This window comes from Lingula anatina, chromosome 2 (genome assembly GCF_051362555.1).
Source record: "Lingula anatina isolate TDL-2025a chromosome 2, LinAna3.0, whole genome shotgun sequence".
Classification (NCBI taxonomy): Eukaryota; Metazoa; Brachiopoda; class Lingulata; order Lingulida; family Lingulidae; genus Lingula; species Lingula anatina.
Genome location: NC_141768.1, coordinates 31,045,133 through 31,060,745, shown reverse-complemented (window position 1 = coordinate 31,060,745; position 15,613 = coordinate 31,045,133). Strand labels below are relative to the sequence as shown.

The following is a 15,613-nucleotide window of genomic DNA, read 5'->3' as shown; positions in this document are numbered from 1 at the left end:
ATAAAAATTTGTTTATATAAAGACTTAAGGGGTCTAGGATATTAACGAAAAAGTCCAAAACTAATGCAGCTAATTAAATTTCCTATTAACTAAAGGATATGGTCTAGCAAGCAAAACAATTTTCCAAAGTTTGTAGTCACAGTGTAACACGAGTGACGTAATATCAGCGTTTTGGGGCTAAAATTGTCATTTTTTTAATCAAGATTTTCTCTTAAACAAAAAGCCCTATAAATACAATTGAAATAGCTATCTAAAGGTCAGCACATAATAGCACATAGTAATATCATTGTTGCACTGACCTGTGCTGAAACTGACATATGTTGTCAGCTGTCCTCAGTGAGATGATAATCCAGAAAACACACCTTCATCTGTGCTAAAATCAGAAAACATATCATAAACTAGAGGATCAGAGAGGCGATACCGCCTCCGAATATTGTACCACCAGCTGGAGCAAGCGCATTCGTATAGACCCCCACATACACAAAATAAGGGACACAGCCACCAGTCTTGTGCTTGACAAGCTGTAAACATGCAATCAACAAGAATTTTCAATATATGCAAAAAATATATGAAACTAAAAATGGTACAATCAAATTTAAGGTAGGTGAAAGGTCATTTTCAAGGTCACAGTAAATTGCCAGTATACGACTTCCTATTCAAGTTTAATAGTAACTATGGACCTATCTCTGCCAGGTTTGGAGTTAAAAGAGAAAGAAATTAGCAGAGTTCAGTTCATGATAAAAAGTGGGTCAAAGGTCAATTTCAAGGTCACACTTAGATTGCCAGTATAAGACTTCCTATTCAAGTTCAATAGTAACTATGGACCTATCTCTAACAGTTTTAGAGATAAAAGGGAAGCAAAATTTGCAAAATTCAGTTCATGGTGAAAAGTAGGTCAAAGGTCAATTTCAAGGTCACAGTAAGATTGCCAGTATTTGACTTCCTATTCAAGTTCAATAGTAACTATGGACCTATCTCTGCCAGTTTTGGAGATATAAGGGAAGCAAAATTTGCAAAGTTCAGTTCATGGTGAAAAATAGGTCAAATGTCAATTTCAAGGTCACAGTAAGATTGCCAGTATATGACTTTCTATTCAAGTTCAATAGTATCTATGGACCTATCTCTGCCAGTTTTGCAGATAAAAGAGACTAAATGTTATAATTTTGGAGTTACCATAATGTGCCATAAATTTCCTACAGAAAAAATTAATCAAAATAAAGAAAAGGTCATTTTGGTCAAAATTTTTGGAATGGGAGGTGCTCTGAAGTTCCAGGTGTTCAAATTTCATGAAATAATGTCATTTTTGACCACAAGTTGTCTGCTTTGCCAAGCCTTATGTATTATTTTTCCGGAATTCAAAATTTATTATCCATTACCGTACTGCACATTTTGCTTTCACCACCAATATGTATTTTTTGATACAGCGTAACTTTGGAGATAAAAGCGAAACAAAATTTGCAAAGTTCAGTACATGGTGAAAAGTAGGTCAAAGGTCAATTTTAAGGTCACATTTAGATTGCCAGTATATGACTTCCCATTCAAGTTCAATAGAAACTATGGATCTATCTCTGCCAGTTTTGGAGATATAAGGGAAGCAAAATTTGCAAAGTTCAGTTCATGGTGAAAAGTAGGTCAAAGGTCAATTTTAAGGTCACATTTAGATTGCCAGTATATGACTTCCCATTCAACTTCAATAGTAACTATGGACCTATCTCTGCCAGTTTTGGAGATAAAAGGGAACCAAAATTTGCAAAGTTCAGTTCATGGTGAAAAGTAGGTCAAAGGTCAATTTCAAGGTCACATTTAGATTGCCAGTATATGACTTCCCATTCAAGTTCAATAGAAACTATGGATCTATCTCTGCCAGTTTTGGAGATATAAGGGAAGCAAAATTTGCAAAGTTCAGTTCATGGTGAAAAGTAGGTCAAAGGTCAATTTTAAGGTCACATTTAGATTGCCAGTATATGACTTCCCATTCAACTTCAATAGTAACTATGGACCTATCTCTGCCAGTTTTGGAGATAAAAGGGAACCAAAATTTGCAAAGTTCAGTTCATGGTGAAAAGTAGGTCAAAGGTCAATTTCAAGGTCACAGTAAGATTGCCACTATATGACTTCCTATTCAAGTTCAATAGTAACTATGGACCTATCTCTGCCAGTTTTGGAGATATAAGGGACTAAATGTTATAATTTTGGAGTTACCATAGTGTGCCATAAATTTCCTACAGAAAAGATTAATTAAAATAAAGAAAACATCATTTTGGTCAAAATTCTTAAAATAGGAGGTGCTCTGAAGTTCCAGAAGTTCAAATTTGATGAAATAATGTCATTTTTGACCACAAGTTGTCTGCTTTGCCAAGCCTTATGTATTATTTTTCCAGAGTTCAAAATTTATTATCCATTACCGTACTGCACATTTTGCTTTCACCACCAATATGTACTTTTTGATACAGCGTAACTTGAAAACCGTATGGAATACAAAAAAACGGAGACCACCCCCAGTGTTGGCCTTTACATGCTCTACAAAATGCAAAAAAGAATGGGTCTCTAGCATTAACAGTTCCCGAATTAGAGACAGTTTTCAGTTTCGGTACTTTATGGCCGCTACTCCCGTGGAAATGCACCGATTGACCCCAAATTCACGGAGATGAAAGATGACCTGAAGGGTAACACTTTCCAATAATATTATTGGTTAAGTCTGTGTGGTGTCTGAATAACAGGGAAAAAAAAATTTTTTCATAAAAAATTTCATTTTTTTGAAAATTTTGGCCCGTTTGACCTTGAAATAAAGGTCAAAGGTCAAATCCAAGGGCATATTTGAAATCTACACGTATGACTTTTGGAAAGCTGTCCGTAGAAATTTTCCCCATAACTCCTTCTGTAGGGTAGAAAATTAGCATTTAATTTTGCCATTTTTAGACAAGGGTGCATTGCAATGAGTGCCACACCTAGACCCCAATACCGACAAAGCCCAAATTTTACGTGGAACGAGTTGAGATTATAGGTGACCTAAATCCAAGAGATGGGTACGGAGGCCCTTACCGTCTAGGAGGAGAAGCGGTAACGGTGACTTGGCGGCGGAGCCGCAGGAGCCGCAGGAGCCGGCGGAGCCGGCGGAACATACGGGTCGGGACTAAAACCATGGGTACCGCCAGCGCCTACGCTGGTGGTACAATAACCAATATATGGAGACACATACATTGGTTACAACACAGATATCACACAGTGATCAAAATATATTATTATATTATGATAAACGCATATAGCGATAAAACAGACATACACAGTGATCAAAATATCAGACACACACATACAGTGCACAGGCATCAAAAGGTATACATGAAATTTTGTCAATCTGAAAAACTGCTACATTTTAGTTCTTGGTAGTGATCAGATGAATTAGCTGTCCTCAGTGAGATGATAATCCAGAAACATAACTTTGTCTGGGCTGAAATCAGAAATCATATCATTAATAATGAATAAATGCAGACACATACAGTAGTAACAACACAGATATAACACAGTGATCAAAATATATTATTATTTTATGATAAACACAGACACCGCTGTAGCAGCACGCGTCTTTAAATAAATAAATAAATAATAAAAACTGGATCAAGTTGATGGTAAAATCTTTATTCCCATTCGGTTCCGACGAAATATTATTCCCGTGGAACTAAAATAAACATAAAACATACATGTAGTCCTACGAACACATACGCTGACATGGAAACTTCTTAAACTAACAATAATTCTGAAATTGAGTGATAAACAACTTGTAAATCGAGACGATAACTTCAAAGTTTTGATTCCTAATAAAAATAATAATATAATGAAAGATTAAATCTTGATTTTCCTCGTTTGGGGCCTAAACCTTCTAAGAGCGTCGGACGCGTGCCGCGTCAAGTAAAAGCTAAGTGACACTACGTGGCAGCACTATCGGATCCAATATACAAGAGAAGCGCATGCTTAGTTACTGTTACATGGCTCCTCAAAATACACATTTACATAAAATTGTATTTTCCACAAACTTGAAATTCTCATAAGCTATTTAATGTCAGCATATAACAATATTTTAAAGATATTTAATGTCAGATGCTTGTCAAGCAACAATACTACCTTTAACACTTACGATTATGAATCATTAAACATTGCATACTAGTTAACTAAACTAACGTTAACAATTGCAATTATAAATCTCTAAACATTACATACTAGTTAACTAACTAACGTTAACAATTACGAATCTCTAAACATTACATACTAGTTAACTAACGTTAACAATTACGAATCTCTAAACATTACATACTAGTTAACTAACGTTAACAATTACGAATTTCTAAACATTACATACTAGTTAACTAACGTTAACAATTACGAATCTCTAAACATTACATACTAGTTAACTAACGTTAACAATTATAAATCTCTAAACATAACATACTAGTTAACTAACGTTAACAATTACGAATCTCTAAACATTACAAAATAGCTCAAAGATTAATAGCAAAATTATGTTGTGGCAAGTCATACACAGCACATCATACATATGCAGTCAACAGACAGTTGTAGCAGGAGAAAAACATTGGCTCCCGACGGGGAATACACCCTGGTTAAAGCAATCATTTTATTCAAAGTTTGGGTTGGGCATTATGAATACTAATTTCTGAATGGGCCTGTCCAAAAGCATAAGTGGACTGTCTCGTCGACCACGAGAATCCAAACATTTAGTGCTCATTGCAACTTGAACTTTCCTAATGTATCCATCCTCACTTGGATACACACTGTGCACTCTGGCTAGAGGCCAAGAGTTTCTAGGCAAATTTTCATCTTTGACTAAAACAATGTCTCCAATTTGCAGATTTTTTCTAAACTTACACCATTTTTGTCTAGACTGCAACTGAGATAGATATTCTTTGCTCCATCTCTTCCAAAATTGATCAGCTAAATACTGTACACGTCTCTAGTATTTTCTTAAGTAAAGATCCTCTCTCTGAAATTCACCAGGTGGGGGGCACACCACACTGGATTTGCCAGTTAAAATGTGATTTGGAGTCAATGGTTCTGGTGACATTGGGTCATTTAAACAATCGACAGTCAAAGGTCTGCAATTTATAATTGCCATGACCTCAGACATAAAGGTGCGTAAAGCACTATCATTCAACTGGGATGTTGTAGACAATAAAAGAGAGTTCAAGATAGAACGGACTGTTCTTATCTGGCGCTCCCAAACTCCCCCCATGTGACTGGCTGTAGGGACATTCATTTTAAAGGTAATGAAGTCACATTTTTTATGGAAAAGGTAATTCTGAATTTTACCTACTTCCATTTCTTTGACACATTTTGACAACTCTGACCGTGCACCAACAAAACTTGAGCCTTGGTCACAACGAATTTGTCTTACAGGACCTCTCAAAGCTATGAACCTTCTCAAAGCATTGATAAAGTCATCAGTGTTGAGAGAATCACACACTTCTATGTGAACTGCTCTTGAGGCAAGGCAAGTGAAAAGAGCACCATACCTCTTCAGTTCTTTTCTACCTTCCTTGATCAAAAACAGGCCAAAATAATCGACAGCACCATAGGTAAAAGGAGGAAATGGTTGAACACGGTCTGATGGCAGATCTGACATCTTCTGCTCTTGCACAGCTCCACGTGTTCTCCTACAATGGACACATTGATATATCTGCTGGGAAACAGCAGAGCTACAACCAAGTATCCATAGTCCATGTGATCTAATGGCATTTGTGGTCATTCCACGACCCTGATGTCCAGTCACACTGTGAAAATGTCTCACTATGAGTGAGGTGATGTGACCTTTTCTAGGAATAATAGCAGGATGGGCTACAATACCCGAGGCAATTGGCATCCTACCACCTACCCTGACTATGCCTGCGTCATCCATATATGGATCTAAACGATGTATTATACTTGATCTAGGGAGCTGGTGATTTGACTTCTTGTCTCTAGAAGACCGAGGGGCACATTTCATACGACGTAAAGCTTCATAATCAAGTCTAAATGAGACTCTTTGGACTAATTTGACAACACAGCTCTCAGCCTCTTGTAAATTGTCAACTGTCAGTGGTCCAGAAATTGATTTGAGGGTTCTCTTCCTGACTTTAGAGAGCAATATCTCTTTGAACCTCAGACACAAAGCTACTGTCTTGAGAAGTCTATCCCAACTAGACACATGGCTGAACCTATTCAAATCAAATTCAGCATGGGCATCATTTGTGTGAGTAGTAGCAAATGCAACATTCTTTGAGCGAACCTCAGGATCATTTTCATCTACAACTTTTGGACTGTGAGAATCTTGGTTACACTCAGGGTCTCTAAGAAATGCAGGGCCTGAAAACCACAAGCTGTTTTGAACCAGGTCAGAGGCAAGCAATCCCCTGGATGCATGATCTGCAGGGTTGTCTGCCGAGGCAACATATTTCCACTGAGAAATCTCTGACTGATTTTGGATGTATTGGACACATTTTGCAACATAAACCTTAAATCTGCGAGCTTCATTGGCTAAGTAGCCCAAGACAACTTTACTATCGGTCCAAAAAAAGTGCTGTATGTCCTGAATGTCTAGTTCCTTTGTCAGAACTGAACTCACCTGAACTGACAATGTTGCAGCCAATAACTCCATGCGAGGAATTGACAAAACCTTGAGAGGAGCCACCCGACTTTTCCCACAGACAAGCGTGCAGTGCACAGAGTTATTTTCATCAATCAATTGGAGATAAGAACATTGCCCATAGGCTTTCTCACTTGCATCGGAAAAATGATGCAGTGCAGCAGATTTTACAAGACCAAAGTTGTCAGGTTTAAAACATCTAGCTACACTGAGATCTACTAATAGTGGGAGACTAGCTCTCCATCTTTCCCACATGGGCCTCAGGTGATCTGATAGGGGTGCGTCCCAATCAGTGTTTTCTTTGCATAATTCCTGTAGGATAAGCTTCCCTACCAGGATGAATGGAGCCAAAAATCCCAAGGGGTCAAAAACGGAATTAACCGTGGACAAAATCCCTCTTCTCGTGTAAGGCTTATCAGACACCACTATCCTAAATTTAAACGCGTCTGATAGAATACACCACTGGCCACCTAGAACACGTTCGATAACAGATTTGTCTAGGTTTATATTCTGGACCTCTACTGCCCTATCATCCTTCTCAACAACATCAAGTACTTCCTTCCTATTGGAAGTGAACTTGTGAAGGTGCAAACCACTATTTTTGCATGCCTTCATACTACTAACAACTAAGTTCCTGGCTTCATCAACTGAAGGAAGGGATATCAATCCATCATCAACATAGAAGTTGTGTAGCAAGAAATTGGTAACACCATCTCCAAACTCGGCCTGAGAATCTAACGCCATCTGTCTGAAGCCATAGGTTGAGCACCCAGGAGAAGAGGTGGCACCAAACAAATGTACCTTCATCCTGTAGTCGACTGGGGCAAGTGAAAAATCGTCTGTTGGCCACCAGAGAAAACGAAGGAAATCTCTGTGGCTCTCAGACACTTTAAATTGGAAAAACATTTGCTGCACATCACATGTAACAGAAACGTGTTCTTGTCTAAACCTGCAAAGAACTCCAAACAATGAGTTCATCATGTCCGGGCCAGTAAGTAGCTCATCATTTAGACACCTATTTTGATGCCTAGCAGCACAATCGAACACAACCCGTATCTTTTTGGGCTTATTTGGGTGATATACCCCATGGTGAGGAATATACCATGACCCCCCTTTGTCTAAGTCCTCTATAGGCACCCTCTCTGCATACTCGTTAGAGAGAATGTCATTCATGAAAGTGTAATAATCTTTCTTGAAATCAGGGTCACGCACAAATCTTTTCTTCAGAGTCATAAGTCTAGACAATGCCTGATCCCTATTGCTTGGGAGACGGGGTTTACCATTTCTAAATGGGAGTGGCATCTCATAGTGCACTCCATTGTCACTTTTTTTACATCCCTTTTCCATAATATCTAGAAATTGACGGTCTAAACGAGATGGGGCAATGGCTTCCAAATCCCCTGCAGTGTCAGTCACTACTTCTTTGACACTGTTGCGTACAGCAAATGAGACCTTATCTACAGACGACCTATAGGTTAACACCCTATGGCTAACTCCTATGGGGTCTAAGGACTCTTCAACAAGGGGTTCAACTATGCCTACTATTCCCCAACCCAACACCGTTTTCTGTGCAAATGGGCCATTGCCTTGAGGTGCTATCACCTCAGTGGGCAACAGAGCTTTAGGACAATTATATCCTACTAAAAGTCCTATATCTACATCTAATAGTGGTGGCAAACTATCTGCCATGCCACTCAAGTACGGCCACTTTCTAGCTGTGTCGTATGTAGGGATGTGATCTCTATTTGCCGGAATTGACTTCCTTGTATATGTAACAGGCAACATAATTTTTTCATCATTTCTATAACCTCTAATCTGTAAACCAGTCATTCTATTTGTCTTAATTGTCGCGCTGGTAGTCATGGTCGACAGACGCAAATTTGTAGGAGTCCCTGTCATATCTAAGTCCTTAACCACACTGTCAGAGACAAAGGTGGTGTCTGATTGGGTATCAAGAAGAGCATATACCAAGCATTCCTTCTCAGGTTCACTGGTATGAGATAACCACACTGGTACAATCATGGAAGTCTTGTCTCGGTCTACGGTCTCACTCATGAAAGACAGAGAACTTGTATGAGGGCCTGTACTACTTGTCTGACGTGGGGTCTTATGGAGGCTAGTAGGGTGTAATTTGTTACAGGTTTGACAAGTCTTTTTGGCTAAGCAATCCTTGGATTGATGCCCTGGTGAGAGACATTTAAAACATAGAAATTGCTCTCTTACATACCTTTCACGTTCTAGCATAGGTTTGGCCTTAAACTGGCTACAGTTATCCAGATCATTGGGCCCTTTACACAAATGACATTTTGTGATGTTTGTTTGTCTGTTTGAACTCTGTCTATAATTGACTGTATCTACATGAGTCTGACTTCTACTTTGAGTATGTCTACTAGTACTCACAGCAGGTCTTACATTTTGTGCCTGCTCCCTTTGCCTTGACTCACTTTCATTATCATTAAGGAAGAATGAGCTCAACCTTTTATCACCCTTGGGTCCTTCTTTACCCCTTTGTTTTAAAGATTGAACAGACACAACAGGGTCACTAGCAATCTTTGCTTCCTTGCTCAAGAATTCTGCAAATTCATTAAATGTTGGGAAAGAACCCTTTGCTTTCCGTTCAACGACCATTCTACCCCACCTAGCTATAAGCCAGTCAGGTAACTTATGCAGAATGTTTTGGTTTTCTCTTTCATCATTAAGGATATTCAGCCCAGGATAACAAGACATGGCTGCTTTTATCTGATTAAGGAAATCAGACAATTTCAACAGTCCAGTACCATCTGACCCAGATACCTTTGGCCACTTACTAAGTTTATCTCTGAAGGCTGAGACAATGGCAAATGGACTGCCAAACCTTTCTTCCAGGATGGACATGGCCTCGTCAAATGAATTTTCTGTGCTGATAAGAAAACAACCCTCTATGCACTCTTTTGCCTCTCCTCTGACATACTTCTTTAAGTAGTACAACCTTTCTATGTTGGGTATTTTGTGGTGAGAGATAAGAGCTGTGAATGCTGCTTTCCAGCTTGGATACTGCAATGAGCTACCATCGAAAATTGCAGGTTCTGGAATTGGAAGTCTGCTTATTAGCAGATTTTGAACAAGGGATTCATAAGTGTCACAGCTGAGGAGAGCCTTGGGATGGACTGCATGGTCACTACGAGATTCAGACTTCATAGGCATTTGATCCTTATCAACATATACAACATCATCTAATAACTCTGCTTGGACTATTTCTAGCTCTTTATTCAACTGTAAGCGTTTCAATTCTGATTGGATTTTCAGAAGCTCATGTCTTTTCTGTTCTTCCAACTCAGAATGTTTAATCTGAGCCTGAAGAGTTTCAATTCTTGACCTGTGCGATCTTTCGCTGGCTACTTCAGATTTAGCAAAGGACCTACGACTTGATTGTCTAGAAATATGCGAACCTTGATCATCCAACTCAAGCAACCTAATACGATTACCTGTCCTTCTGAGAAGGTGCAAATGTTCTTCCTCTATGGTCTCTACCTTTACCCTAAAATCTTCATCTAAACCACCACATGTTTCAACATCATGAAAGGATTTCTGTACACAATCTAAAGCTGTACAGATTTCATTCCGTGTAGTCCTTAGAAGGCCTACATCACTACAGTCATCAGCTATTATTTCAAGCTTGGACGCTTGCTTGCGCCAACTAGATATTGCATTTCGCAAATGCTGTCTATTTCTATCCATCTGCCACTGTATACCCTTTTCAGTCAATGGCCGTATACGTTTCTTGAGTTCTGCCCTTTCATTTACTAGAGAGGGGACACTCACAGAACGTCTGATTTCCTTCAAAGTAACATCAGACGCTGGTAGATTGACTAAAGACATACCTTCTTATTTAAACAAAGATTCAAGACTATAGAACCAAGCAGGCTAGACAATGGAATGAATCACGGTGTGAACAGACAAATGTCATAAGGAACGCTATATATGCCCCCTTTCCAGGGTGGGCATAAAACAATTAAAAATTCCCATGCTTTCTACCTGCCGCTACCATGTATGTGCTGTGCCTGACAAGCCACCACTGCTCAATGTAGATAACTGATCTGCTCTATGTAAATCTGGTGCTGTAAAAATGAATACACAAATTAAAGATAGCTAAACAGTAAAAACAACAACGTAAACTTGATCAAATTAATGCAAGATATTCAAAGCAATCAGCTGTGTATGCTGTGGTGTGCTAGCATAGTGTTCCTGGATTGTCCTCTGCCGTACTCAATTAAACATTCAGGCAAAAAACATTCAACTGACACTGTGTTACTGTTTTCAATTGTTCAAAAGTACTTTAAAATGTCTACTAGTTTGTTTACATAAACAAATGAATTGACGCTATCACTTTATCTAAATAATAAATTGTCCAATATTTGTTTCAATGTTCAAGTCATAAATTGATACATTGTATTACGTGAGTCCATAAATGTAGTAAAGTGATACAAATTTACGTAGACAGAACTGTCACTGGATCAGAGGCGGGAAACCAGTCACGTGACCAAAGGCACACATTGTGATAGGCTGGAAAACTTGTCGCTACCAAAGGCGGGAACATAGCGTCATCAAAGGGCGGGAAATCTCGCATCTTCCAAGGCGGGAATCAACAAAAGTTTCTCATATCAGTCGTCCACATCAAGCTTCGAAATGTTTCAAAATATACAAGGTCGATGATTCACAAATTAAATGTCATTTTGTCCAATATTATATTAACAAATCTCTCCTACAATTCCAGTTCTCTCTAAATTTCCCGCACCACCCACATCATCTGCAATAATCTCTGTATCGATCTCCATGCTACGAGTTCCACTACGAGTTCCACTGTAGCAGCACGCGTCTTTAAATAAATAAATAAATAATAAAAACTGGATCAAGTTGATGGTAAAATCTTTATTCCCATTCGGTTCCGACGAAATATTATTCCCGTGGAACTAAAATAAACATAAAACATACATGTAGTCCTACGAACACATACGCTGACATGGAAACTTCTTAAACTAACAATAATTCTGAAATTGAGTGATAAACAACTTGTAAATCGAGACGATAACTTCAAAGTTTTGATTCCTAATAAAAATAATAATATAATGAAAGATTAAATCTTGATTTACCTCGTTTGGGGCCTAAACCTTCTAAGAGCGTCGGACGCGTGCCGCCGTCAAGTAAAAGCTAAGTGACACTACGTGGCAGCACTATCGGATCCAATATACAAGAGAAGCACATGCGTAGTTACTGTTACAACCGCAGCAACAAAACAGACATACACAGTTATCAGAATATATACATACACATAAACACACCTTCATCTGTGCTAAAATCAGAAAACATATCATAAATAAAGAATATATGGAGACACATACATTGGTTACAACACAGATATCACACAGTGATCAAAATATATTATTATATCATGATAAACGCATATAGCGATAAAACAGACATACACAGTGATCAAAATATCAGACACACACATACAGTGCACAGGCATCAAAAGGTATACATGAAATTTTGTCAATCTGAAAAACTGACAGATTTTTGCTCAGCCCCCCCCCCCCCAAAGTTCACATTTATTTAACCCTTTTCACTCTGAACATATATTAAAGTAAGTGGTGTTCAAAAGGGGGACTGAAGAGAATCATCAGTATAGTAATATCATTATTACACAGACCTGTACTTAAGCTGCCACATTTTAGTTCTTGGTAGTGATCAGATGAGTTTAGCTGACCTCAGTGAGATGATAATCCAGAAACATAACTTTGTCTGGGCTGAAATCAGAAAACATATCATTAATAATGAATATATGCAGACACATACAGTAGTAACAACACAGATATAACACAGTGATCAAAATATATTATTATTTTATGATAAACACAGACACCGCAGCAACAAAACAGACATACACAGTTATTAGAATATATACATACACATACTGTGTCACAAAAGACAGCTAGTGCACTGGCATTAGAATGTAACAAATTAGAATGTAACAAATTTTATATATATTGATGGTGTTGTAAAGGGGGACTGAAGATAATCACCAGTATAGTTAATATCATTGTTGCACTGACCTGTGCTGAAACTGACATATGTTGTCAGCTGTCCTCAGTGAGATGAAAATCCAGAAAACACACCTTCATCTGTGCTAAAATCAGAAAACATATCATAAATAAACAATATATGGAGACACATACATTGGTTACAACACAGATATCACACAGTGATCAAAATATATTATTATATTATGATAAACACATATAGCGATAAAACAGACATGCACAGTTATCAGAATATATACATACACATACTGTGTCACAACAGACAGTTAGTACACTGGCATTAGAATGTAACAATGAAAATTTGTTTATATAAAGACTTCAAAAGACTGACAGAGATTTTTCACCAGCACCCCCCTCATTCCATCTATGAGTTCACATTAACCCTTTTCACTTTGAACATATATTAAACTAAGTGGGATCTAAGTGGCACTTTTACAAAATGATAATATTCCAGATACTATATATATAGTGGTGGTGTTTAAAAGGGGGACTGAAGATAATCACCAGTACAGTAATATCATTGTTGCACTGACCTGTGCTGAAACTGCCATATGTTATAGTTCTTGATAGTGATCACGAGTTCAGCTGTCCTCAGTGAGATGATAATCCAGAAAACACACCTTCATCTGTGCTAAAATCAGAAAACATATCATAAATAGACAATATATGGAGACACATACATTGGTTACAACACAGATATCACACAGTGATCAAAATATATTATTATATCATGATGAACGCATATAGCGATAAAACAGACATACACAGTGATCAAAATATCAGACACACACATACAGTGCACATGCAGGCATCAAAAGGTATACATGAAATTTTGTCAATCTGAAAAACTGAAAGATTTTTGCTCAGCCACCACCCCCCCCCCCCCAAAGTTCACATTAACCCTTTTCACTCTGAACATATATTAAAGTAAGTGGTGTTCAAAAGGGGGACTGAAGAGAATCACCAGTATAGTAATATCATTATTACACAGACCTGTACTTAAGCTGCCACATTTTAGTTCTTGGTAGTGATCAGATGAGTTTAGCTGTCCTCAGTGAGATGATAATCCAGAAACATAACTTTGTCTGGGCTGAAATCAGAAAACATATCATTAATAATGAATATATGCAGACACATACAGTAGTAACAACACAGATATAACACAGTGATCAAAATATATTATTATTTTATGATAAACACAGACACCGCAGCAACAAAACAGACATACACAGTTATTAGAATATATACATACACATACTGTGTCACAAAAGACAGCTAGTGCACTGGCATTAGAATGTAACAATAAAAATTTGTTTATATAAAGACTTAAAAAGACTGACAGAGATTTTTTACCAGCACCCCCCCCCTCATTCCATCTATGAGTTCACATTAACCCTTTTCACTTTGAACATATATAAAACTATAAGTGGGATCTAAGTGATACTTTTACTAAATGATAATATTCCAGATATTATATATATATATATATATATATATATATATATATATATATATATATATATATATATATATATATATATATATATATATATATATATATATATATAGTGATGGTGTTGTAAAGGGGGACTGAAGATAATCACCAGTATAGTAATATCATTGTTGCACTGACCTGTGCTGAAACTGACATATGTTGTCAGCTGTCCTCAGTGAGATGATAATCCAGAAAACACACCTTCATCTGTGCTAAAATCAGAAAACATATCATAAATAACCAATATATGGAGACACATACAATGGTTACAACACAGATATCACACAGTGATCAAAATATATTATTATATTATGATAAACACATATAGCGATAAAACAGACATACACAGTGATCAAAATATCAGACACACACATACAGTGCACAGGCATCAAAAGGTATACATGAAATTTTGTCAATCTGAAAAACTGACAGATTTTTGCTCAGCCCCCCCCCCCCCAAAAAGTTCACATTAACCCTTTTCACTCTGAACATATATTAAAGTAAGTGGGATCTAAGTGACACTTTTACAAAATGATAATATTCCAGATAATATAAATATATATATAGTGATGGTGTTCTACATGGGGACTGAAGATAATCACCAGTATAGTAATATCATTGTTGCACTGACCTGTGCTGAAACTGCCATATGTTGTCAGCTGTCCTCAGTGAGATGACAATCCAAAAAACACACCTTCATCTGTGCTAAAATCAGAAAACATATCATAAATAAACAATATATGGAGATACATACATTGGTTACAACACAGATATCACACAGTGATCAAAATATATTATTATATTATGATAAACGCATATAGCGATAAAACAGACATAGACAGTTATCAGAATATATACATACACATACTGTGTCACAACAGACAGTTAGTACACTGGCATTAGAAAGTAACAATGAAAATTTGTTTATATAAAGACTTCAAAAGACTGACAGAGATTTTTCACCAGCACCCCCCTCATTCCATCTATGAGTTCACATTAACCCTTTTCACTTTGAACATATATTAAACTAAGTGGGATCTAAGTGACACTTTTACAAAATGATAATATTCCAGATACTATATATATATATAGTGATGGTGTTCTAAAGGGGGACTGAAGATAATCACCAGTATAGTAATATCATTGTTGCACTGACCTGTGCTGAAACTGCCATATGTTGTCAGCTGTCCTCAGTGAGATGATAACCCAGAAAACACACCTTCATCTGTGCTAAAATCAGAAAACATATCATAAATAGACAATATATGGAGACATATACATTGGTTACAACACAGATATCACACAGTGATCAAAATATATTATTATATCATGATAAACGCATATAGCGATAAAACAGACATACACAGTGATCAAAATATCAGACACACACACATACAGTGCACAGGCATC

General features: G+C 37.3%; 1 protein-coding gene across 6 annotated transcripts; it reads right to left on the bottom strand.

Moving 5' to 3' along the window:
- Positions 1-305: 305 nt before the first annotated feature.
- Positions 306-12,411, bottom strand: LOC147763572 (uncharacterized). Of its 6 annotated transcripts, none has more exons than XR_015333060.1 (3): positions 11,761-11,989; positions 10,646-11,580; positions 306-373 (listed from the first exon to the last, which is right to left on the bottom strand). XR_015333060.1 is itself a non-coding variant. In XM_087005777.1 (3 exons), exon 3 carries the CDS (start codon positions 10,487-10,489, stop codon positions 4,964-4,966), a length of 5,526 nt encoding a protein of 1,841 aa, XP_086861903.1. In that variant the 5' UTR covers positions 10,490-11,580; positions 11,761-11,841; positions 12,318-12,411; the 3' UTR covers positions 3,616-4,963. The 6 variants fall into 6 exon arrangements, 5 of the variants coding, with proteins under 5 accessions (XP_086861903.1, XP_086861905.1, XP_086861906.1 ...); XM_087005777.1 differs by lacking the exon at positions 306-373 and adding an exon at positions 12,318-12,411 and having other exon boundaries at positions 3,616-11,580; positions 11,761-11,841; XM_087005779.1 differs by lacking the exon at positions 306-373 and adding an exon at positions 12,318-12,411 and having other exon boundaries at positions 3,616-11,486; positions 11,761-11,841.
- Positions 12,412-15,613: the final 3,202 nt, after the last annotated feature.